This window comes from Nerophis lumbriciformis, linkage group LG04 (assembly GCF_033978685.3).
Source record: "Nerophis lumbriciformis linkage group LG04, RoL_Nlum_v2.1, whole genome shotgun sequence".
Classification (NCBI taxonomy): Eukaryota; Metazoa; Chordata; class Actinopteri; order Syngnathiformes; family Syngnathidae; genus Nerophis; species Nerophis lumbriciformis.
The window spans coordinates 63,709,830-63,735,932 of record NC_084551.2 but is presented as its reverse complement, the minus strand read 5'-3'; the positions used below and the strand labels follow the sequence as shown (position 1 = coordinate 63,735,932).

Sequence of the window (26,103 nt, the reverse complement as noted above, 5' to 3'; positions counted from 1 at the left end):
CCATTTACTCTCTGCAAACTACCAGTTCCATTGGCAGCAAAACAGGCCCGGAGCATAATATTACCACCACCATGCTTGACGGTAGGCAGAGGTGGGTAGTAACGCGCTACATTTACTCCGTTACATCTACTTGAGTAACTTTTGGGATAAATTGTACTTCTAAGAGTAGTTTTATTGCAACATACTTTTACTTTTACTTGAGTATATTTATAGAGAAGAAACGCTACTTTTACTCCGCTACTTTTATCGACATTCAGCTCGCTACTCGCTACTATTTTTTATCGATCTGTTAATGCACGCTTTGTTTGTTGTGGTCTGTCAGACAGACCTTCATAGTGCCTGCGTTTCAACAAATACAGTCACTGGTGACGTTCACTCCGTTCCACCAATCAGATGCAGTCACTGGTGACGTTGGACCAATCAAACAGAGCCAGGCAGTCACATGACCTGACTTAAATAAGTTGAAAAACTTATTGGGGTGTTACCATTTAGTGGTCAATTGTACGGAATATGTACTGTACTGTGCAATCTACTAATAAAAGTTTCAATCAATCAATCAAAAGTGTGAAGGAAAAAAGACCCTTTTATTTCAACCGTACATCCCGTCAAAAGCCTAAAGACTGACTGCACAGTTCCTGTCTTCACAATAAAAGTGCTGCTCCATCGCGCCTGCGCTTTCAAAACAAGAGTCTCCGAAAGCCAGCGCAAACAAGCTAGCAAGCTACGGAGTTTGCCGCCAATGTATTTCTTGTAAAGTATATAAAAACGAATATGGAAGCTGGACAAATAAGAAGCCAAAAACCAACCACTTTTATGTGGTATTAGACAGAAAGGAGGAACTTTTTTTCTCCTCCATTTGAAAACGTGGACGTTATCATCACTACTGTCTGATTACAATCAATGCAAGTCATCAGAATCAGGTAATACACCAACTTATATTCTTGTCTTCATGAAAGAAAGGAATCTATATGTGTTAAACATGCATGTATATTCATTAAAACACCTTTAACATGTAAACAAAAACGGCAAAATAAATAAATATAAATTATATATATATATATATATATATATATATATAAATGTGTGTGTGTATATATATATATATATATATATATATATATATAAATGTGTGTGTGTGTATATATATATATATATATATATATATATATATATATATATATATGATATGTGTGTGTATGTTACTCATCAGTTACTCAGTACTTGAGTAGTTTTTTCACAACATACTTTTTACTTTTACTCAAGTAAATATTTGGGTGACTACTCCTTACTTTTACTTGAGTAATAAATCTCTAAAGTAACAGTACTCTTACTTGAGTACAATTTCTGGCCACTCTACCCACCTCTGACGGTAGGCCTAGTGTTCCTGGGATTAAAGGCCTCACCTTATCTCTTCGAAACATATCGCTGGGTATTGTGGCCAAACAGCTCCATTTTTGTTTCATCTGACATCACATGGACAAAGATAAGACCTTCTGGAGGAAAGTTCTGTGGTACAAGTGTACAACTTTTGACCACGACTGTAAAATATATTGGATTTATGTTGTTTTGAAGGGTCATATCATAACATGTAATGGTGGTTCTTTGGTCAAAAGTTTGCATAGATTATGTTTTCCACGCCGCTTTCAAGCTGCTTTCTTAACATCTCTTCAGGAGGCGCCGTTTTGTAGGCGGTCTTATTTCCATGGCTACGCTACAACAGCGTTTTCTTCCCCGCCATTTTTGTTGTAGTTTTTAGCGCTTCCATGGCGAGTTTACTGACAGATATAAGTTAGAAATATACGCTACTTTGTATTAGAATTGGCAGCAGCGGAGGATGCATGTACATGTATGAGCCAGTCTGCCCCACAACAAGAGGATAGCAGAAAAGGAGCTTATACAACGTGAGATGGCGTACCCATGCAAAGCACTTATACCATGTGTGGATAATCCGCTGACGTCACAGTTGGGGAAAAAACGAAATGAGCAAATTCCAAACTGCTTGTTTCCCCCCTGTATCTTTGCAATTCTGCAACGGTTTCATTTCACATTTTCGGGACTTCTCCAGGTCTCAAATACACAACAGCGGGTACCAGTGGGTAATAAATGTTGCTTTTGCATGATAGGACCCCCTCATGCTTGTCTTTTTTTTGGTCTGGTTAAGTCTATTTGCTGAGTGAACGCAGACTAGGACCAAAAGGACTAGACCGAACAGCTTTATGCAAATGCTTAACTGGAGAGCATGATTTGGTCCACTGATAAAAAGATACAAGCGTGATCACAAACTAGACTGCACTGAAGTGACCACCAAGTATGTATTTCTTGTAAATCAATGGTTCGGATAATAGTACTGAACTACACCGGTTTTATTTCTGACAACAGTTGTGCTCACTAAAACTGTCATTTTTTTGTGTTTATCTGCAGCCAAGATAAACAAGAAGAAGACGGGCAGGCATCTGAAGGTAAACGTTAAATACAAATATTACTTGTACATAAATAAATATGCTGTATGTTTGTATGTGTGGAAATGCATGGACAGACATGTTAGGCCACCGTAGTTTTATAGGGGTGTCAAAACATTTGTTTTTAAATTAATCACAATTCTTATTTGTAATGGTTCTTAATTGATGAAAAAAAAATGTGTATCGATTTTTTTTAATCTATCCAAGAGGCTGCAGAGGATATATTGTTGATGTACCGTATTTTCCGCACCATAAGGCGCCCTGGGTTATAAGCCGCGCCTTCAATGAACGGCATATTTCAAAACTTTGTCCACCTATAAGCCGCCTCGGGTTATAAGCCGCATCTAACTGCGCTAAAGGAATGTCAAAAAAACAGTCAGATAGGTCAGTCAAACTTTAATAATATATTAAAAACCAGCGTGATGTGGGCGCGCATGGAATCGTATATCAACATAGACGGAGCTGCGTGAAAAAAGCCACCCGGCCTCTTCGCGTAAACTTACCTTAACCACTCGCTCATCTTTTCTTCATCCATCCATCCCTTCGAGTTAGCTTTTATGATGACGCCGGCTGGAAAGGTCTCTTTTGGCAAGGTCTTCCTTTTGAATATCACCATGGGTGGAAGTTTCTGGCCATTAGCATGGCAAGCTAGAACCACAGTGAAGGATGACTTCTCATTCCCTGTGGTGCGAATATTCACCGTACGTGCTCCCGTTGTATCCACAGTGCGGTTCACAGGAATATCAAAAGTCAGTGGAACCTCGTCCATGTTGATAATGTTCTCTGGCCGGATCTTTTTTTCAGCTATCTTGTTTTTACAATATGCACGGAAAGTAGCCAGCTTTTCTTGAAAGTCTTTAGGCAGTTGCTGTGAAATAGTAGTCCGTGTGCGGATGGAGAGATTGCGTCTTTTCATGAACCGGAAACCTGTCGCTTAGTAGGAGCCATTTTGTGGTCTTTACAGATGTAAACACACAAAGGAAATGAAACGTAATACCCGCGCCCTTCTTCTTCTTCTACGCGGGCGGGTGGTTGCTTACAGTAGAAGAAGAAGCGCTTCCTGTTCTATGGGGGCGGGTGCTTACCTTGGCGGTTGCTTGCGTAGAAGAAGAAGCACTTCCTCTTCTACGGGGAAAAAAGATGGCGGCTGTTTACCGTAGTTACGAGACCGAAACTTTATGAAAATGAATCTTAATATTAATCCATATATAAAGCGCACCGGGTTATAAGCCGCACTGTCAGCTTTTGAGTAAATTTGTGGTTTTTAGGTGCGGCTAATAGTGCGGAAAATACGGTACTGTACTGTGCAATCTACTAATAAAAGTATCAATCAATCAATCAATCATGATCATACGATTAAATACATTACTTACTGTTGCATGAACAAGTCCAACATTATCTTTTACGGATTAATGCTTAAATGGTGAAACCCTCCAAATGTAAAGACATGTTGTGCATCTAATCCTTTCTACTTTAAATCCTCGTCAGTGTGGAAGGAAGTGCGGTCGAGCAGTAACTTTCAGTTTCATCGACGACTTCGGTGATGGTGGTTTAAATCTTTAGAAAATTATATTTTCTAAGAGTGTATAAATCCACCCAATACCATTTTAATATTGTTTCAGGATAGCGTTTACATTTCCCTCCTAAACCTTTCAAAATACGCCCAATTGTGCACTGTTGCTGGTAAATAAACATTAGCCTGATGGGACTCTAGCCCGCCACTTGAAACCCAGATGTGCCTCTAAGTCACCTGATTGCATAGGAGGGCTGACATTATGCCACAATTAACCAACAGCGTCCCTTCTGGCTGCAGCCAACATGGTGGTTAAAATGTATGAATTGATGTATAAAATATACACATATCATGCAATATAACTTACCTAGAGGATTATAATTTACTATGTTAAGAGTGCCATGTAAGGTATTTTAATCAAAGATGCAGACACATAATTAAATATTTATGTGTGGTATATTTTTTTGACTGAAGGAAAACTTTAAATGCCAGTATTTGTCCACATAAGTCAACTTTTGCATAATAAGTGCACTGAAACTACAAACCCCGTTTCCATATGAGTTGGGAAATTGTGTTAGATGTAAATATAAACGGAATACAATGATTTGCAAATCCTTTTCAACCCATATTCAATTGAATGCACTACAAAGACAACATATTTGATGTTCAAACTCATAAACTTTATTTTTTTTTTGCAAATAATAATTAACTTAGAATTTCATGGCTGCAACACGTGCCAAAGTAGTTGGGAAAGGGCATGTTCACCACTGTGTTACATGGCCTTTCCTTTTAACAACACTCAGTAAACGTTTGGGAACTGAGGAGACACATTTTTAAGCTTCTCAGGTGGAATTCTTTCCCATTCTTGCTTGATGCACAGCTTAAGTTAACAGTCCGGGGGTCTCCGTTGTGCTATTTTAGGCTTCATAATGCGCCTCACATTTTCAATGGGAGACAGGTCTGGATTACAGGCAGGCCAGTCTAGTACCCGCACTCTTTTACTATGAAGCCACGTTGATGTAACACGTGGCTGGGCATTGTCTTGCTGAAATAAGCAGGGTAGTCCATGGTACCGTTGCTTGGATGGCAACATATGTTGCTCCAAAACCTGTATGTACCTTCCAGCATTAATGGCGCCTTCACATATGTGTAAGTTACCCATGTCTTGGGCACTAATACACCCCCATACCATCACAGATGCTGGCTTTTCCACTTTGCGCCTATAACAATCCGGATGGTTCTTTTCCTCTTTGGTCCACAGTCCACAGTTTCCAAAAACAATTTGAAATGTGGACTGGTCAGACCACAGAACACTTTTCCACTTTGTATCAGTCCATCTTAGATGTACTGGAGAGGAGGCTACGCCGGATAGTCGAACCTCGGATTCAGGAGGAACAGTGTGGTTTTCGTCCTGGTCGTGGAACTGTGGACCAGCTCTATACTCTCGGCAGGGTCCTTGAGGGTGCATGGGAGTTTGCCCAACCAGTCTACATGTGTTTTGTGGACTTGGAGAAAGCATTCGACCGTGTCCCTCGGGAAGTCCTGTGGGGAGTGCTCAGAGAGTATGGGGTATCGGACTGTCTGATTGTGGCAGTCCGCTCCCTGTATGATCAGTGTCAGAGCTTGGTCCGCATTGCCGGTAGTAAGTCGGACACGTTTCCAGTGAGGGTTGGACTCCGTCAAGGCTGCCCTTTGTCACCGATTCTGTTCATAACCTTTATGGACAGAATTTCTAGGCACAGTCAAGGCGTTGAGGGGATCTGGTTTGGTGGCTGCAGGATTAGGTCTCTGCTTTTTGCAGATGATGTGGTCCTGATGGCTTCATCTGGCCAGGATCTTCAGCTCTCACTGGATCGGTTCGCAGCTGAGTGTGAAGCGACTGGGATGAGAATCAGCACCTCCAAGTCCGAGTCCATGGTTCTCGCCCGGAAAAGGGTGGAGTGCCATCTCCGGGTTGGGGAGGAGATCTTGCCCCAAGTGGAGGAGTTCAAGTACCTCGGAGTCTTGTTCACGAGTGAGGGAAGAGTGAATCGTGAGATCGACAGGCGGATCGGTGCGGCGTCTTCAGTAATGCGGACGCTGTATCGGTCCGTTGTGGTGAAGAAGGAGCTGAGCCGGAAGGCAAAGCTCTCAATTTACCGGTCGATCTACGTTCCCATCCTCACCTATGGTCATGAGCTTTGGGTTATGACCGAAAGGACAAGATCACGGGTACAAGCGGCCGAAATGAGTTTCCTCCGCCGGGTGGCGGGGCTCTCCCTTAGAGATAGGGTGAGAAGCTCTGCCATCCGGGAGGAGCTCAAAGTAAAGCCGCTGCTCCTCCACATCGAGAGGAGCCAGATGAGGTGGTTCGGGCATCTGGTCAGGATGCCACCCGAATGCCTCCCTAGGGAGGTGTTTAGGGCACGTCCGACCGGTAGGAGGCCGCGAGGAAGACCCAGGACACGTTGGGAACACTGTCTCCCGGCTGGCCTGGGAACGCCTCGGGGTCCCACAGGAAGAGCTGGACGAAGTGACTGGGGAGAGGGAAGTCTGGGCTTCCCTGCTTAAGCTGCTGCCCCCGCGACCCGACCTCGGATAAGCGGAAGAAGATGGATGGATGGATGGCATCTTAGATGAGCTCAGGCCCAGCGAAGCAGACGGCATTTCTGGGTGTTGTTGATGAACGGTTTTTGCCTTGCATAGGAGAGTTTTAACTTGCACTTACAGATGTAGCGACTAACTGTAGTTACTGACAGTGGGTTTCTGAAGTGTTCCTGAGCCCATGTGGTGATATCCTTTACACACTGATGTTGTTTGTTGGTGCAGTACAGCCTGAGTGATCGAAGGTCACGGGCTTAGCTGCTTACGTGCAGTGATTTCTCCAGATTCTCTGAACCCTTTGATGATATTACGGACCGTAGATGGTGAAATCCCTAAATTCCTTGCAATAGCTGGTTGAGAGAGGTTTTTCTTAAACTGTTCAACAATTTGCTCATGCATTTGTTGACAAAGTGGTGACCCTCGCCCCATCCTTGTTTGTGAATGACTGAGCATTTCATGGAATCTACTTTTATACCCAATCATGGCACCCACCTGTTCCCAATTTGCCTGTTCACCTGTGGGATGTTCCAAATAAGTGTTTGATGAGCATTCCTCAATTTTATCAGTATTTATTGCCACCTTTCCCAACTTCTTTGTCACGTGTTGCTGGCATCAAATTCTAAAGTTAATGATTATTTGCAACAAAAAAAATGTTTATCAGTTTGAACATCAAATATGTTGTCTTTGTAGCATATTCAACTGAATATGGGTTGAAAAGGATTTGCAAATCATTGTATTCCGTTTATATTTACATCTAACACAATTTCCCCAACTCATATGGAAACGGGGTTTGTATATTACTGGTAGTTGCTGGACTAGAAGTTCATGGGGACTTGGCTTGTGTTGATAAATGTGCAGCAGGACATTGTGACCTGACAGTATTCCATCTGTTGTTTGTTTTTAAATCACTACTACTAGATTATGTCTTATTAGATGTTGTTGTTGTTGTGACTGAAAAACATTTCCTTCTGGGCTTCTTCAGACGGAACCGACGAGCAGACGGCTGTCACGATAGCCAGCGTACAGCAGGCCTCAGCGTTTGGGGATCACAACATACAATACCAGTTCCGTGCAGAGGGCGGACAGGTAAGTCCAGACTAAAGGAACTGTTTAACCTTGGGGTCGGCAACCCGTGGCTCTTTAGTGCCGCCCTATTGGCTCCCGAGAGCTTTTTAAAAAATGTACGAAAATAGAAAAAGATGGGGTGAAAAATATATTTAGTTTTAATTAGGGCTGCAGCTAACGATTATTTTTCTATCGATTAATCTATAGATTATTTTTTTCGATTAATCGGTTAATCTATAGATTATTTTTTCGATTAATCTATAGATTATTTTTCCTTTTACCGATTTTTTTTTTAATTTAAAATGAAGAGGAAAAAATAAATGTAGGCCAGTTTTTTCAAAAGGCATGGCTTTTATTTACAAAAAAAAAAGTATGGCCACTCAGTCAACATTGACAACAACATGACAAAATATTCTGTAACAATGTAAACATTTAAAACTTTTAACATTTAACAAAATTAAAAGTAGCTTATTTGCTTTTTAATGTGCAAATATAAAAGTAAACATCCAGTGCAAATCTTAATATTCTGGAATAGTATAAGCATTTCAAAAGTAAAAGTATTGCTTATTTTGCTTTAAAATGTGCAAAAATAAAGATAAACATCCAATACAAAAAAGTGCAAAACGGAAATATTCTGTAACAAGTGTAAACATTTCAACAAAAGTAAAAGTATTGCTTATTTGCTAAAATGTGCAAAAATAAAGCTAAACATCCAATACAAAAAAGTGTACAGTGTAAACATTTCAACAAAAGTAAAAGTATTGCTTATTTTGCTTAATAACACAACAATGATAGTATGATTAAAGTGAAAGTTAATTGTTGGTTTGTACATAGTATATGTAACTGTTAATGTTGTAAAAGGTATTTGCACAACTAATTAACGTTAGCGTTTGTGACACGTCTTGTGCCGTGGGGTTCTTTCAGGACCGACAGACTGAACGCCAGACGGCTTTGCCAGGTTTACAATCTTTTAATTTTACACAAAGTCTTTTCTCTTCCAACTGCGCGGATCGCGCACCTGGGCACGATTGCGGCGTCGCTCCCGGCGCGCCCTGCCTCGCCGCCGCCGCCGCCTCTCCACAGCGTTAAAGAGGAGCGCGTCTTTGTAAACACTGAACAGGCACGCCAAACGCGCCTCTCAGAGCGAAACGGTGCTTTAGTTTATGAATTTACAACGCAGATACAAATGACACATTCATGTTTTTGTGTAATAATGACAACGTATACGCACGCGGACGATTGACTTGTTGATGGTGATGGCAAGAACGCTGTCGGGGGTTTTCTTTTCAAATGTTCGTTCATAGCCGTTGTGCTGCTATGATAGGCCATTTCCGCTCGACACAGTGTGCATACAACAACATTATTAGGCCGTTTATTGAAATACTCCCACACTTTTGACGACTTTTGGCGTGCTTTTTTCCCCTCGCTCGCATCGTCTGCTTTGCGCTCCGCCATGACAGTAAAGTAGAGTGACGTAAATATGCGACGTGCCGACGCACAAAAACGGCGTCGACGTATTTACGTAACCGATGACGTCGACTACGTCGACGCGTCGTTTCAGCCTTAGTTTTAATATGGTTTGTGTGGGAGGACAGACATGACACAGCTCTTCCTAATTGTTAGAAAGCCCACTGTTTAATATGTTTGTGTTTCTGCTTCACTGGTGAGGGTATTTGACGAGCGCCTTTTTGCGCCCACTTGTGAGTAGCCAGCTACTGGCTACTAGCTAGCTTGAGTTGCGACTCGGGATGTCACGATATGACAATTTCTTATCATGGTTATTGTGACCAAAATGATCCTTGTTATCATTATTATTGCTGTATTTTTAAATGTGCTCAATATTTTCAAAAAAGTACTGATACTGAAATCTTTTAACCACGTTTTTAAAAAAAACTAAATACAAAATGATATCCTTTTGAAGAAGAAAAATGTTTGTAGATAAGAACACAAGCATTATACCGTATTTGTCAGAGTATAAGTCGCTCCGGAGTATAAGTCGCACCGGCCGAAAACGCATAATAAAGAAGGAAAAAAACATATATAAATCGCACTGGAGTATAAGTCGCATTTTTGGGGGAAATGTATTTGATAAAAGCCAACAGCAAGAATAGACATTTGAAAGGCAATTTAAAATAAATCAAGAATAGTGAACAACAGGCTGAATAAGTGTACGTTATATGAGGCATAAATAACCAACTGGTATGTTAACGTAACATATTATGCATACCTGCCAACTACTCCGGTTTTCCCGTAATTAGTACGGTTTTCATCAACCTATTCCGGGTTACGGTTGCAGTGATAAAAAATACGGTTTTTCATTAATTAAAAAAATATATTTTTTAAAAATGCGCGAGGCTATTTATAGCACCGCTGCCAAGCACGAGGCACCTGTTGCCATTGTTTCCAAACGAGCGAACGATCATGGAATCAGCCGGAGAAAAATCGCAAACGAGTCTTAAACCGAAAAGAAAACTGCAGTCATTCCGTGAAGAATATTCAAAAGCCTATCCGGGAATAATTATCCGTTCCAAAAAGGGTGAAAACTACGCGAATTGCACCTTGTGCAGACAAGATTTTTCGATCGGACACGGAGGAATTAGCGATGTAAAAGACCACGTTGGGACAAAAGAACACAAGTCTAATGCCGTTGCTAGCGATTCAAGTGGAAAACTTTCAACGTTTTTTGTCGCCCTTATCATAAAGTTACCATATCATTTTTGCAGTCTGATCAATCTGATAGAATAAATTTGGATTTTAGCCACAAAAAGGTAATGACACCAATGTTATCTATTGGAATTGTTTAGCACTGTTATACTGTTAAAAGTGTTTATACTATTTATGCTTTCAAGTCCAAGTTGAAGAAATCTTGTTAAATGTTGACAGCATAACTACCAAAATACAGAAGTATGTCCTTAATATTTTTGCAGTGCTATTTCTGTTGAAAAGTTAAAATGATTACATTAGAGATGTGATGTGCCACTTTTCAAGTGTCTGATGGCTTAAATTAATTTTCATTAATTTTTCATATTTTGAATTCTTTTGAAAGGCTTACATAAAAACTACATTTGAATTGTAATTCCATGCTATTGACAGGACTATTAATTTTAATGAAGTTAGCTTACCATGTTTACAGTATGATAATTGTGATAGAAATGTGAATTTTAGGCACAGAATATTTTTTACAATTGAACAAGGCAGTAGATTATACAAGCTTGGACAGAAAGTTAATAATGACACCAATTTTTTTTTTAATGGAATTGTTTAGTACTGTTTTACCATTTGTTTACTGTAAAAAGTGTTTATACTGTTTATACTTTCAATTAACAAATTGAAGTCTTGTGAAAGGTTGACAGGATAACTGGCATTAACTGTCAAAATAATTTCAAACTATTGAAGTTAGCTTACAGAATAAACATGTCAATCAACCCATATGATTTTTGCTGTAATATTTTTGTTTTGAAAAGTCACTGTGACTGATAGAAAAGTGATGGTTTTAGCAACATTTTAACCTGTCTGAATGCTAATAATCATTTTGCGTCGGGGGGCGAAGCCCTGAACCCCCCACCAGGACTTTGTCCTGGACCTACCGGGGCCTGCGGCCCTTGGACCCTGGCTACTAGGTTTTTCTGATTTCAAAAGTTGGCAGGTATGATATAGTATAGTAGAAGGCTGTGGCACCAAGCTGAGAAGTTGGTCAACTTCAACCAACCACACGCTACCAACCTGACACTATACGACTCTCACCAAATGAAACACAGCAGAAGACCCGAAAACATCGCTAGAAAGCTTTTTTTTATCTGATGACTGAGAATTATTCTGAATCTACCAGCTCAAAGAGAGCACAAGTGCTGAAAGATAAAACTCATCCCAATCAGTTTAAAATGAAATGAATTCATTATTTATGAGGTATATTGAATATAACACACACTGTTTGCCTTGTCACCCACAACACAAAAGCTAAGATAAAAGTTTAGCATATATATACTGATGCACATTGAATTGGATTTAGCATCTTTAATGCTAAAAATGTGTCTAAGTGGTCGTCAGCTTTCTTTTAATTTTAAATATGGAGCCCTCAGTGTAAAACGTTTGCACATTTTACCACCGGTAGTGGGAAAATCTGGAATTTTGGAAAATTGAAATGTAAAAACTGTATTACAAAAAAACCCCAAAAGAATTTGGATTGAAATAAAATTGAATTTTGGAAGGAACAACATAATTAATAGGGCCTGATATATCTGATAATTTCCCCCAGAACGGTTTCTGATAGTATATTGTATCCAGACTGAGTTTTACAAGATGTTTTGATATTCTGCACCCAGGTTAGCGGGAGCTCGCTAGTTCTGTCACATGTTTAAGTGCCTGCAGCGTCATGCTTTGTAACACATAAACAGAATGTGTTTTTTTAAACAGATTTTCAAAGTGAGCACTTCACACAATATTGCAATTACATGAACACCAACAACACCCAGAGAAAAGAAAATCTGATTATATAAATAAAAGAGAGACTATTGTTCAATAGTCTCTCTTTTATTCTAGTTTGAGATATTTTTTGAATCGATCAGACCAGTCTGTGAATATTTTCCTGGTTAGGTTAGCAGGTAAGTAAACATTTACCGTATATTCCGCACCATAAGCCGCCCTGGGTTATAAGCCGCGCCTTCAATGAACGGCATATTTCAAAACTTTGTCCACCTATAAGCCGCCCCGTGTTATAAGCCGCATCTAACTGCGCTAAAGGAATGTCAAAAAAACAGTCAGATAGGTCAGTCAAACTTTAATAATATATTAAAAACCAGCGTGATGTGGGCGCGCATGGAGTCGTATATCAACATGGACGGAGCTGCGTGAAAAAAGCCACCCGGCCTCTTCGCGTAAACTTACCTTAACCACTCGCTCATCTTTTCTTCATCCATCCATCCCTTCGAGTTAGCTTTTATGATGACGCCGGCTGGAAAGGTCTCTTTTGGCAAGGTCTTCCTTTTGAATATCACCATGGGTGGAAGTTTCTGGCCATTAGCATGGCAAGCTAGAACCACAGTGAAGGATGACTTCTCATTCCCTGTGGTGCGAATATTCACCGTACGTGCTCCCGTTGTATTCACAGTGCGGTTCACAGGAATATCAAAAGTCAGTGGAACCTCGTCCATGTTGATAATGTTCTCTGGCCGGATCTTTTTTTCAGCTATCTTGTTTTTACAATATGCACGGAAAGTAGCCAGCTTTTCTTGAAAGTCTTTAGGCAGTTGCTGTGAAATAGTAGTCCGTGTGCGGATGGAGAGATTGCGTCTTTTCATGAACCGGAAACCTGTCGCTTAGTAGGAGCCATTTTGTGGTCTTTACAGATGTAAACACACAAAGGAAATGAAACGTAATATCCGCGCGCTTCTTCTTCTTCTTCTTCTACGCGGGTGGGTGGTTGCTTACAGTAGAAGAAGAAGCGCTTCCTGTTCTATGGGGGCGGGTGCTTACCTTGGCGGTGGTTGCTTGCGTAGAAGAAGAAGCACTTCCTCTTCTACGGGGAAAAAAGATGGCGGCTGTTTACCGTAGTTGCGAGACCGAAACTTTATGAAAATGAATCTTAATATTAATCCATATATAAAGCGCACCGGGTTATAAGCCGCACTGTCAGCTTTTGAGTAAATTTGTGGTTTTTAGGTGCGGCTAATAGTGCGGAAAATACGGTACATTTACTTTCTTCTTTTTAAAGGGGACTTTTTTGTTGAGTTGATAAAGAGGACATTTCATCACAAAAGAAGTATGGTCAGTGCCCTCATTTGCAATACAATGCAAACTTTTATGATGACCCTGCCTAATTAAGAATCAGAATCAAGAACCGTTAAAAACTGGAATCAGAGCCGAAATCGTTCAAATTCGAACCGAGCCAACTTTACCCATGGTGTCCAAACTTTTCTCACCTCGCGGAAAATTGGAGGATGCGTGCGGGAGGAGGGGATTACTTTTATTCATTTTGTACATAAAAGTTGCTAAAACTAATCCAATGTGCAGTGGAACCTTGATTTAACGGGGGTTTGTAACTCAAAAAGTTTGTGTGGTGAAGCGAATTTCCCCATAGGAAACAATGTAAATAATGGTTTCCAGCTTCGACAAAAGTCGATATTTTAGTGAAGCTTTGTGCACAAAAATAAGTGCTGCACAGTATTGTATATCAAACCAAAATAACAAGGGTGCAATGGAACAACTTTCTCTTTATTAACAAGCCAAAACAATATTTTGGTTCCCTCACAAACGATCAGAAATCACAAAAATCCTTAATCTGCTCTGGCATATTTTTTCAGAAAAGTTCGGTCTCATCACAATTAAAACTTGTTGTGGTACGAAGCCTGCTTTGTTGATTCTTCCATACTTGTCAGCGCCACAATGTACTTTTCACAAATAGTCTTTTTTTTGTATTACTCTACAGTGATTCCTGCCTTCTTTCCTCACTGGTCTGTTGTCATTTTGGGACTCATATTGAGTTAGTAAAATGGACAAAACTTGTCAAAATGCCAAAAAAAAACCTGCACACACGGAGAAGTGACTATAGTAGCAGCAAGTGACGTGATGAGTTTTGCCTCCCCTAAAATGCTTTGCCCTGCTTTCTGCCTGCAGGACACAAAACGAATGAACGAAGCATACGAAAAAACAAAGACATGGTTCGCACACGAAGGCACATTTGGCTCAATCTAAAAGATCGTAAATCGAAACATTCAGAAGTAGAGGGGTTCATAACCGAGGTTCCACTGTAAGTCAACATATGCTAAGCTATCCAAACAAAACATAATGTGATGAAACAAATTGCTGCAATATTTGTGTGATATATCTCATTAACAATGAATGTTGAGCCCTTTCCTGTACACACTCTACACCAATGACTGCCGTAGCATCTCACCCACCACAACATACTTAAAATACTCAGATGACACAGCCATTCTCGCACTCCTCTCCAACAGTCAATCCATCCTGGACTATCAGAATCAGAATCAGAATCAGAATCAGCTTTATTGTCATTACGCAAGGTAACGAGATTGAGGCCATTCCATACAGTGCGATGTGTGCATGCTAGAAAAACAATCTGCAAATATATAGAAATATAAAAAAATGTAGAAGTGCAATGAATATGGTGTGAAATGAATATATACATGAAAAAACAAAACAAAAACAGGGTGGTTGGTGGAATGGGTTATTGCACCGAAGAGAAGGCAGTTATGAGGGACAATGGGGCAGTCCGTTCAGGATGGTTATGGCCCTGGGGAAGAAGCTGTTCTTTAGCCTGTTTGTTTTGGTTTTAATGCACCTGTAGCGCTTCCCAGAGGGCAGCAGGTGGAACAGGTCAGAGCCAGGGTGGGTGCTGTCCTTGATGATGGCACTGGCTCTGTTGAGGCAGCGGGAGGTGTAGATGTCCGTCAGAGAGGGGAGAGGGCGGCCGATGATCTTCTGAGCCGTCTTGACCACTCTTTGCAGCCTCTCCCTGTCTGCTGCAGTGCAGCTGCCGTACCATACCGTAATACAGTAGGTCAGCAGGCTCTCGATGGACGCGCGGTAGAAGGTCAGCAGCAGGTCAGGCTTCAGGTTGTACTTCCCGAGGACTCTAAGGAAGTGTAGCCGCTGCTGAGCCTTCTTGATGATTGATGTGGTGTTGACTGTCCAGGAGAAGTCATTAGAGATGTGGACTCCAAGGTACCTGAAGGTGTGGACCCTCTCTACACGCTCGCCGTTGATGTAGAGGGGGGCAGGGTCGGTGCTGCTCCTCCTGAAGTCGACGATGATCTCTCTGGTCTTGCTGGTGTTGAGAGCGAGGTTGTTCTCCGAAGACCAGGCCGTCAGCTTCAGGACCTCCTCTCTGTAGGCAGCCTCGTCACCCCTGGAGATGAGCCCGACCACTGTGGTATCGTCGGCGAACTTGACGGTAAGGTTGTCACTGTGGGCCGGACTGCAGTCATAGGTGTAAAGGCAGTAGAGGAGGGGGCTCAGCACACAGCCCTGTGGGGAGCCGATGCGCAGCGTGCGGGAGGATGAGAGGTGCGGGCCAAGTCTCACATTCTGGGGTCGGTCCGTTAGGAAGTCCCTTATCCAGGCGTTTGTGAGAGGGGGGAGGCCAAGAGTGTCCAGTTTATTGCAGAGTCTGTCCGGGATTATTGTATTGAAGGCAGAGCTATAGTCCACAGAGAGCATCCGGACGTAGCTCTGCTGCTGCTCCAGGTGGTTCAGAGCAGAGTGGAGAGCAACAGCGATGGCGTCCTCTGTGGACCTGTTCGCCCGGTATGCGAACTGGTGGGGGTCGAAGTCTGGAGGGATATGGTCCTTGATGTGCTGGAGAACAAGTCGCTCGAAGCACTTCATGATTACCGGAGTGAGGGCCACTGGTCGGTAATCATTCAGGCTGGCGATGGGAGACTTCTTCGGCACCGGGATTATTGTAGATGACTTCAGGCAGGATGGGATGACTGCCTGAGCCAGGGAGAGGTTGAAGATCCTGGTGAGGGGGGGAGCAAGCTGGTGGGCGCACGTCTTGAGCACCTTTCCAGGTACTCCGTCTGGTCCGGTAGCCTTCCTGGGGTTCACAGCCAGGAGCACTCGTCTGACACTGTGCTCCTGTACAGTGAGTGGAGTGGCGCCGGAGCTCGGTGGGGGCGGGGGCAGGGCTGGAGCAGATGAGTGTCGCTGGGGGGTTTCGAAACGGGCAAAGAAACAGTTAAGCTCCTCTGCCAGTGTCGCACTCTGATCCGCAGTTGTCATATTGCAGCCTCTGAAGTTCGTGATGTCATGAATGCCCCGCCACACCTCCCGTGAGTTTTTGCTATCATAACACAGTCAAACATTTCACAGAGTCATGCACAGCCAGTTATCTGGAAATCAATGTCAATAAAACAAAAGAAATATGCTTCAAACCCCCCTCACCTCAGAACCCCATCATCATAAACACACAAACAGTTAAAACAGTTGACACTTTTAAATACCTGGGCATAACCTTGGACAATAAACTCACCTTTGATCAACACACCACGGACATTCAAAAAAGAAGTCAACAAAGACTGTCAGCCATCCGGAAACTTAAAGGACTATACGTTGCACCTCATCTCCTGTTATTACTTTACCAAAGCATTGTTCAACCCATCCTTCTGTACTGTTCCACATGTTTTTTCACCATGCTTTCTGTAACCAACCGGACCAAACTCACACGCATTACAAACATAGCAGCTAAAATCATCGGCCTACCCACACCCAACATTTCAGACATAAACCACAGGTCCATCACCCGACTGGCAAAAACAATAGTCCAGGATATCACCCACCCACTACACCAATACATCATCCCACTACCATCAGGGCGCAGGTACAGAACAATCAAATTCCGGAGGGCCCGCCTCAGGAAAAGCCTGATCCCTGCAGCTATAGCCGCCCTTAACAGCAGGCCCGGCCGACCTGTCTGACAAGCCTGTAAATGTGTGTTAGTCATGTATGATGTCTTTTTGTTATTTTTTTTGTGTGATGTGTAATGCCTAGTGTTTAAATGTACGGCAGTGACAATGAATTTCCCCAAGGGGACCAATAAATCTAATCTAATCTAATCTAATTCATTGTAGTTTTTGGGTATAGCAAATAAAAAAACAAGATGCGGGTGGGAAATGGTTCCGAGGCTGCACTTTAGATATCCTTTAGTATTTTTAATTAGGGAGGGTGCAAGCTGTGATTTTTTTTTTAACAAAAAGAAGGTTTTGTGCATCAGAAGGTCCAATTTTCTTAAGTACCGTATTTTCCGCACCATAAGGCGCCCTGGGTTAAAAGCCGCGCCTTCAATGAACGGCATATTTCAAAACTTTGTCCACCTATAAGCCGCCCCGTGTTATAAGCCGCATCTAACTGCGCTAAAGGAATGTCAAAAAAACAGTCAGATAGGTCAGTCAAACTTTAATAATATATTAAAAACCAGCGTTCTAACAACTCTGTTCACTCCCAAAATGTACGCAAATGTGCAATCACAAACATACGTATATCAACATGGACAGAGCTGCGTGAAAAAAGCCACCCGGCCTCTTCGCGTAAACTTAAACTTACCTTAACCACTCGCTCATCTTTTCTTCATCCATCCCTTCGAGTTAGCTTTTTATGATGACGCCGGCTGGAAAGGTCTCTTTTGGCAAGGTCTTCCTTTTGAATATCATCATGGGTGGAAGTTTCTGGCCATTAGCATGGCAAGCTAGAACCACAGTGAAGGATGACTTCTCATTCCCTGTGGTGCGAATATTCACCGTACGTGCTCCCGTTGTATCCACAGTGCGTTTCACAGGAATATCAGTTGCTGTGAAATAGTAATCCGTGTGTGGATGGAGAGATTGCGTCTTTTCATGAACCGGATCCCTGACGCTTAGTAGGAGCCATTTTGTGGTCTTTACAGATGTAAACACACAAAGGAAATGAAACGTACGGTGATATCCGCGCCCTTTTTCTTCTTCTACGCGGGCGGGTGGTTGCTTACAGTAGAAGAAGAAGCGCTTCCTGTTCTATGGGGGCGGGTGCTTACCTTGGCGGTTGCTTGCGTAGAAGAAGAAGCGCTTCCTGTTCTACCGGGAAAAAAGATGGCGGCTGTTTACCGAAGTTGCGAGATCGAAACATTATGAAAATGAATCTTAATATTTATCCATATATAAAGCGCACCGGGTTAAAAGGCGCACTGTCAGCTTTTGAGAAAATGTGTGGTTTTTAGGTGCGGCTAATAGTGCGGAAAATACGGTATATCATGTGCTTGAGTTTACGTCCACCTAAAAGTTATTTATGTATAAGTTTGTTGTTTTGTCCGGATTCACTTACCCTCTCCCATTTTAGTGTTTAGCAAGTTTTCTGTGACCTGAAGGTGTGAGTGTGTGTTTCCCCCCCATTCTCTCTCATCCCATGACTGACTCTCTTCTTGACCCTGCCTGCCTGTCGCTGCTGCTAATGGACACCTTGCTGATGAATGAATACAGAAAAGTGACGTTGATGTTGGTGTATCCTCATCAGGATGCTTTGCAGTAACACCCGCCTCAACAAGTCCAGTCATCCGTGTGGCTGGTTATGGTGTAAACAGGGAGAGCGTGAGCCATCATGTGATTGCGGCAAGGGGCCGGGATTGGCACAAGGCTGCTGTCACATGTCAGTCAGGAGGAGAGTCACGTGACGCTGGTCTTCAAATTCGGACTCCTGGGACAAACAAAGTCATTTTTCTTATTTCGGGCAGTCCAATCAGGGCACATTGGGAAGCGTAAGAGTATAGCGTGGGACGGTCGGATGCGTGTGCTGCTGCTGCTAGGGAGTCACATACGGCCAACGTTTAGATATGATCAACAAATCCACAAGCCAGGTGTGCATATGTGTATGACTTCACAATGGGTTATTCCTATTATCTCTTCCTACCTCGCAGGTGACATACCGTGTTGTCCAGGTTACTGACCCGAACCTCGAGGGACGAGATGACGGCGGAGGGGCGGTGAGCGTGGTGTCCGCAGCTGCCTTCAGTGGCACTCCTCAGGCTGTCGCTCAGGTAGGTGCCCTTTTTGCAATTGTGGTGTTTCTGTTTATCTATAGGTAAAAGCCAGTAAATTAGAATATTTTGAAAAACTTGATTTATTTCAGTAATTGCATTCAAAAGGTGTAACTTGTACATTATATTTATTCATTGCACACAGACTGATGCATTCAAATGTTTATTTCATTTAATTTTGATGATTTGAAGTGGCAACAAATGAAAATCCAAAATTCCGTGTGTCACAAAATTAGAATATTACTTAAGGCTAATACAAAAAAGGGATTTTTAGAAATGTTGGCCAACTGAAAAGTATGAAAATGAAAAATATGAGCATGTACAATACTCAATACTTGGTTGGAGCTCCTTTTGCCTCAATTACTGCGTTAATGCGGCGTGGCATGGAGTCGATGAGTTTCTGGCACTGCTCAGGTGTTATGAGAGCCCAGGTTGCTCTGATAGTGGCCTTCAACTCTTCTGCGTTTTTGGGTCTGGCATTCTGCATCTTCCTTTTCACAATACCCCACAGATTTTCTATGGGGCTAAGGTCAGGGGAGTTGGCGGGCCAATTTAGAACAGAAAAACCATGGTCCGTAAACCAGGCACGGGTAGATTTTGCGCTGTGTGCAGGCGCCAAGTCCTGTTGGAACTTGAAATCTCCATCTCCATAGAGCAGGTCAGCAGCAGGAAGCATGAAGTGCTCTAAAACTTGCTGGTAGACGGCTGCGTTGACCCTGGATCTCAGGAAACAGAGTGGACCGACACCAGCAGATGACATGGCACCCCAAGTTTCCACCATCAGTGATGGTATTGAGTATTGTACATGCTCATATTTTTCATTTTCATACTTTTCAGTTGGCCAACATTTCTAAAAATCCCTTTTTTGTATTAGTCTTAAGTAATATTCTAATTTTGTGACACACGGAATTTTGGATTTTCATTTGTTGCCACTTCAAATCATCAAAATTAAATGAAATAAACATTTGAATGCATCAGTCTGTGTGCAATGAATACATATAATGTACAAGTTACACCTTTTGAATGCAATTACTGAAATAAATCAAGTTTTTCAAAATATTCTAATTTACTGGCTTTTACCTGTATATCATTTATACAGAGTGTTGCTTTTGTGTTGCCATGCATGCAGATGTGTATTTATATCTTTAATGTCCTCATTTGGCTTTGTTTACCATAATTGTCTGTATCCATCTGATCCATTGCAATAACAAAAGAGCCATAAGTTCCTCTTATGTTATTGCAGTGGCTTTTATTTGCCCGTAGGTGGCATTGCTGTTCTGTTCTCATGCAGCACACTCAGGGCCACGACATTAGGCACACTTGCACACTGTTATTGTGTTTGCACTAGGGCTGCAGCTAACGATTATTTTTCTATCGATTAATCTATAGATTATTTTTTTCGATTAATCGGTTAATCTATAGATTATTTTTTCGATTAATCTATAGATTATTTTTCCTTTTACCGATTTTTTATTTTATTTAAAATGAAGAGGAAAAAATAAATGTAGGCCAGTTTTTTCAAAAGGCATGGCTTTTATTTACAAAAAAAAAAGTATGGCCACTCAGTCAACATTGACAACAACATGACAAAATATTCTGTAACAATGTAAACATTTAAAACTTTTAACATTTAACAAAATTAAAAGTAGCTTATTTGCTTTTTAATGTGCAAATATAAAAGTAAACATCCAGTGCAAATCTTAATATTCTGGAATAGTATAAGCATTTCAAAAGTAAAAGTATTGCTTATTTTGCTTTAAAATGTGCAAAAATAAAGATAAACATCCAATACAAAAAAGTGCAAAACGGAAATATTCTGTAACAAGTGTAAACATTTCAACAAAAGTAAAAGTATTGCTTATTTGCTAAAATGTGCAAAAATAAAGCTAAACATCCAATACAAAAAAGTGTACAGTGTAAACATTTCAACAAAAGTAAAAGTATTGCTTATTTTGCTTAATAACACAACAATGATAGTATGATTAAAGTGAAAGTTAATTGTTGGTTTGTACATAGTATATGTAACTGTTAATGTTGTAAAAGGTATTTGCACAACTAATTAATGTTAGCGTTTGTGACACGTCTTGTGCCGTGGGGTTCTTTCAGGACCGACAGACTGAACGCCAGACGGCTTTGCCAGGTTTACAATCTTTTAATTTTACACAAAGTCTTTTCTCTTCCAACTGCGCGGATCGCGCACCTGGGCACGTTTGCGGCGTCGCTCCCGGCGCGCCCCGCCTCGCCGCTCGCTCGCCGCCGCCGCCGCCGCCTCTCCACAGCGTTAAAGAGGAGCGCGTCTTTGTAAACACTGAACAGGCACGCCAAACGCGCCTCTCAGAGCGAAACGGTGCTTTAGTTTATGAATTTACAACGCAGATACAAATGACACATTCATGTTTTTGTGTAATAATGACAACGTATACGCACGCGGACGATTGACTTGTTGATGGTGATGGCAAGAACGCTGTCGGGGGTTTTCTTTTCAAATGTTCGTTCATAGCCGTTGTGCTGCTATGATAGGCCATTTCCGCTCGACACAGTGTGCATACAACAACATTATTAGGCCGTTTATTGAAATACTCCCACACTTTTGACGACTTTTGGCGTGCTTTTTTCCCCTCGCTCGCATCGTCTGCTTTGCGCTCCGCCATGACAGTAAAGTAGTGTGACGTAAATATGCGACGCGCCGACGCACAAAAACGGCGTCGACGTATTTACGTAACCGATGACGTCGACTACGTCGGCGCGTCGTTTCAGCCTTAGTTTGCACTACATCTTACAAATAATATTTCTAGTATTTTAGCTACACGGGAAAGTCAAGATATTAGGAACAGTCCTGCAAACTACAACAATAACAAACTGAGCACTGGTTTGACATTTACAAAAGCAGATTTTGATACCACTGTCTTATTTGATCCAATTACATTCTGCAGGTGCACCTACTGACTTTACTTTAATGCTTTAGTATAATTCATGCTTGTTCTTGTTGCTTTAAAAAACAAACTCCACCTGTGGTTGTGTTGTCCTGAGGTGCAGACTAGAGATGCGCGGTTTGCGGGCACAACCGCGGAGTCCGCGGATTATCCGCGGAGTCCGCGGATTATCCGCGGATCGGGCGGATGAAATTAAAAAAAAATAGATTTTATCCGCGGGTCGGGTCGGGTCGGGTGGTTGAAATAAAAAAAAATTAGATTTTAAATAGATTCAGGCGGGTGGCAGTTAAACCAATTCGGAAATATATATACATAGTTAAATGTTGTTACCCACATACAAAAAACGAGCAGGCACCTGCTGCATATGCCACAACAGAAGAAAAAAAAAAAAGAGATGGACACTTTTACGGACCGAGGCCCCTTCCCCCGAGAGGGCCCCACCGGGAGCCGTAGCTGAGGCGATCCGCGAGAAGGGTCACCACCGCGCCCACCGCACCGACACCCCGCCTCGTCCGCCTTCGCCGCGGCCGGCGTCACGCGCAGCAGGTAAGCAGCTTACCTGCCCGCCACCCCCGTGGCCGGGGGCTCGTAACAGGGGTCACTCCGCGCGCTCCGCCCGCGCAGCTTACCTGCCCGCCACCCCTGTTGCCGGGGGCGCGTAACAGGGGTCACTCCGCACGCAGTGCGCTCACGAAAGGGGTGGGGCTCACCCTGGTTGATATAGACAGCAGGACGGTGGCCATGGAAGTCGGAACCCGCTAAGGAGTGTGTAACAACCCACCTGCCGAATCAACTAGCCCTGAAAATGGATGGCGCTGGAGCGTCGGGCTCATACGCGGCCGTCGCCGGCAGCGAGACGCGCTTGGAGGTGCGCTCAGCGCGGCTCCCATATGATTGCGCACTGGTGTGCGTCTGGGTCGTGACAGCGTGGCACGCGAATGTCTGCACTGCATTGGATCAGTCTCCTTTCTTTAACAGGCAAAAGCTTTATAACCTCACTAATGCCTTGCATCGTCTATATTAGATATATAACAACGGGCGGGTGCAGGCGGGTGCGGTTCTGATCAAATGTTAGATCGGGTGGATGGCGGATGGTTGACTACTTTCTGATGCGGTTGCGGATGAAATAATTGCCTATCCGCGCATCTCTAGTGCAGACATTTGAGTTTGTAGTAGCACACCTTCAGGAAAGAGAGCCTGCGTTCCTAATTCCTTGTCAACTTTGTGAAGCGCTAAAACAGTTTGGGAAATGCAAATAACAATTAATAATTTGCAGTTTTTGCAGCGTTTACTTAAGCAAGAGAGCGAGGTGTGCATTTTACCTGCTATGACTACACTGCCGCTCATTCCTCTGGCTCTCTGTATCTGTCACAGGCTGTGATCCAAAACCCTTTCAGTAATGGAGGAAGCCCGGCAGGGGAGGCAGTAGGAGGAGGAGGAGGAGGGGAGGCGCGCTTCGCCTACTTCCCCGCCACGGCGGTAAGCGACGGCACCGTGTCCGTGCAGGCCGCCGCTGCCGACCCTACGCTAACGCAGGCGGGAGGTGAGTCCGGCTCTCATGCTCGATTTGGGTTGAGGCGAGGCAGCCTCACGAGGCCCCGTTACACGGGTGTAACGTCAGCTGATGCAAGATACTAGATGTGTTGTTATGCTCCTCACACGCCGCAACACTGCCTGTGCTAAATCCAAATGAAACACTCCGCCATTCGTGTGTTTCAATATGAATGTTATTTCACTGACGCATGCGGCGACTTAACTAGAGCTAATTTCAACACACGTGACAGGATTGATGAAGCACCCGGCCGCTGTTTGCTTCCAAGAAAAACATGGCAGAAAATGATTGATCAATCTTGCAGCCCTTAGGGTTTAGTTGCAATGTAATCCCATTTCATGCATGCGATATGCATCATGTTGTCACATGACTGAACCACAGTACACACACTCAAACGTTAAGATAGGCGTGCGATGGTGCAAATTAGATTTCCTGGTATGTTCGGTAGCGTACAGAAGTGTCCCACATGTGGGGTGTGTAGCTCTGTGATGGATTAATGCCTTTCAATGTCGATCACAATAGTCAATCCTCTCTGACTGATACTTGATTTATTTTTGGTCCCCTGGCCGACCGAGGCAACAAGCAGCTAACCGTGTATTTTTGTAGTCTGAGCGTATGTTAATCACTAAGCTAGCTCGGAACAACACAAGAAATAAGTGCTCAGTAATACTAGATAGAACTACATTACAGCTGAAAGGAAGCAGCTTTTAACAGGACATGAACATGTAAATTCATAAGAGAGAGGATAATATAACTGCTCTGTTGCCATACGGACACGCAAGGGGAGGGCAGATCGGTCCATATATCAGTAGTAGGGCTGCAGCTAACGATTATTTTTCTATCGATTAATCTATAGATTATTTTTTTCGATTAATCGGTTAATCTATAGATTATTTTTTCGATTAATCTATAGATTATTTTTCCTTTTACCGATTATTTTTTTAATTTAAAATGAAGAGGAAAAAATAAATGTAGGCCAGTTTTTTCAAAAGGCATGGCTTTTATTTACAAAAAAAAAAGTATGGCCACTCAGTCAACATTGACAACAACATGACAAAATATTCTGTAACAATGTAAACATTTAAAACTTTTAACATTTAACAAAATTAAAAGTAGCTTATTTGCTTTTTAATGTGCAAATATAAAAGTAAACATCCAGTGCAAATCTTATTCTGCAATAGTATAAGCATTTCAAAATTAAAAGTATTGCTTATTTTGCTTTAAAATGTGCAAAAATAAAGATAAACATCCAATACAAAAAAGTACAAAACGGAAATATTCTGTAACAGTGTAAACATTTCAACAAAAGTAAAAGTATTGCTTATTTGCTAAAATGTGCAAAAATAAAGCTAAACATCCAATACAAAAAAAGTGTACAGTGTAAACATTTCAACAAAAGTAAAAGTATTGCTTATTTTGCTTAATAACACAACAATGATAGTATGATTAAAGTGAAAGTTAATTGTTCGTTTGTACATAGTATATGTAACTGTTAATGTTGTAAAAGGTATTTGCACAACTAATTAACGTTAGCGTTTGTGACACGTCTTTGTGCCGTGGGGTTCTTTCAGGACCGACAGACTGAACGCCAGACGGCTTTGTCAGGTTTACAATCTTTTAATTTTACACAAAGTCTTTTCTCTTCCAACTCTTTTCTCTTTCTTTCCTCGCTTTTTGGCTCCTCTTCCTCGCTCGCTCGTCGTCCCCTGTCTCTGTCTCTCCTCCTCTCTCGCTCCACGTCAGCTTCACTCTGGCTCCTTCCAGTCTCTCTTCCCTCTCTCTCTGCTGCTCCCCTTTTCTTCAGCGAGAGGAGATTGGATGATCATGCCCAGGTGCGCGATCCGCGCACCTGGGCACGATTGCGGCGTCGCTCCCGGCGCGCCCCACCTCGCCGCTCGCTCGCCGGCCCCGCCTCTCCACAGCGTTAAAGAGGAGCGAGTCTTTGTAAACACTGAACAGGCACGCCAAACGCGCCTCTCAGAGCGAAACGGTGCTTTAGTTTATGAATTCACAACGCAGATACAAATGACACATTCATGTTTTTGTGTAATGATGACAACGTATACGCACGCGGACGATTGACTAGTTGATGGTGATGGCAAGAACGCTGTCGGTTTTCTTTTCAAATGTTCGTTCATAGCCGTTGTGCTGCTATGATAGGCCATTTCCGCTCGACACAGTGTGCATACAACATTATTAGGCCGTTTATTGAAATACTCCCACACTTTTGACGACTTTTGGCGTGCTTTTTCCCCTCGCTCGCATCGTCTGCTTTGCGCTCCGCCATGACAGTAGTGTGACGTAAATATACGACGCGCCGACGCACAAAAACGGCGTCGACATATTTACGTAACCGATGACGCGTCATTTCAGCCTTAATCAGTAGTGTCAATACCAAGGGAAGTATCAGTATATGATCGATAATAAAGTGATTGGATCAATATTTGTTATCGTCCCAAACTTGTATTATGTTGTTT

General features: G+C 42.5%; 1 protein-coding gene across 3 annotated transcripts in view; it reads left to right on the top strand.

Moving 5' to 3' along the window:
• The window catches only part of usf2l (upstream transcription factor 2, c-fos interacting-like), a 64,639-nt gene that overhangs the window by 6,631 nt on the left and 31,905 nt on the right, over window positions 1-26,103 (top strand). For 2 of the 3 annotated variants that reach the window (XM_061958768.2, XM_061958767.2), the window contains exons 2-5: window positions 2,422-2,459; window positions 7,538-7,641; window positions 19,022-19,141; window positions 23,449-23,617. In XM_061958768.2, coding sequence (XP_061814752.1) covers window positions 2,422-2,459; window positions 7,538-7,641; window positions 19,022-19,141; window positions 23,449-23,617 — 431 coding nt within the window. Of the gene's footprint in view, window positions 1-2,421; window positions 2,460-7,537; window positions 7,642-18,825; window positions 18,962-19,021; window positions 19,142-23,448; window positions 23,618-26,103 lie in introns of those variants that run through there. The other variant, XM_072913104.1, reaches the window with a different exon arrangement.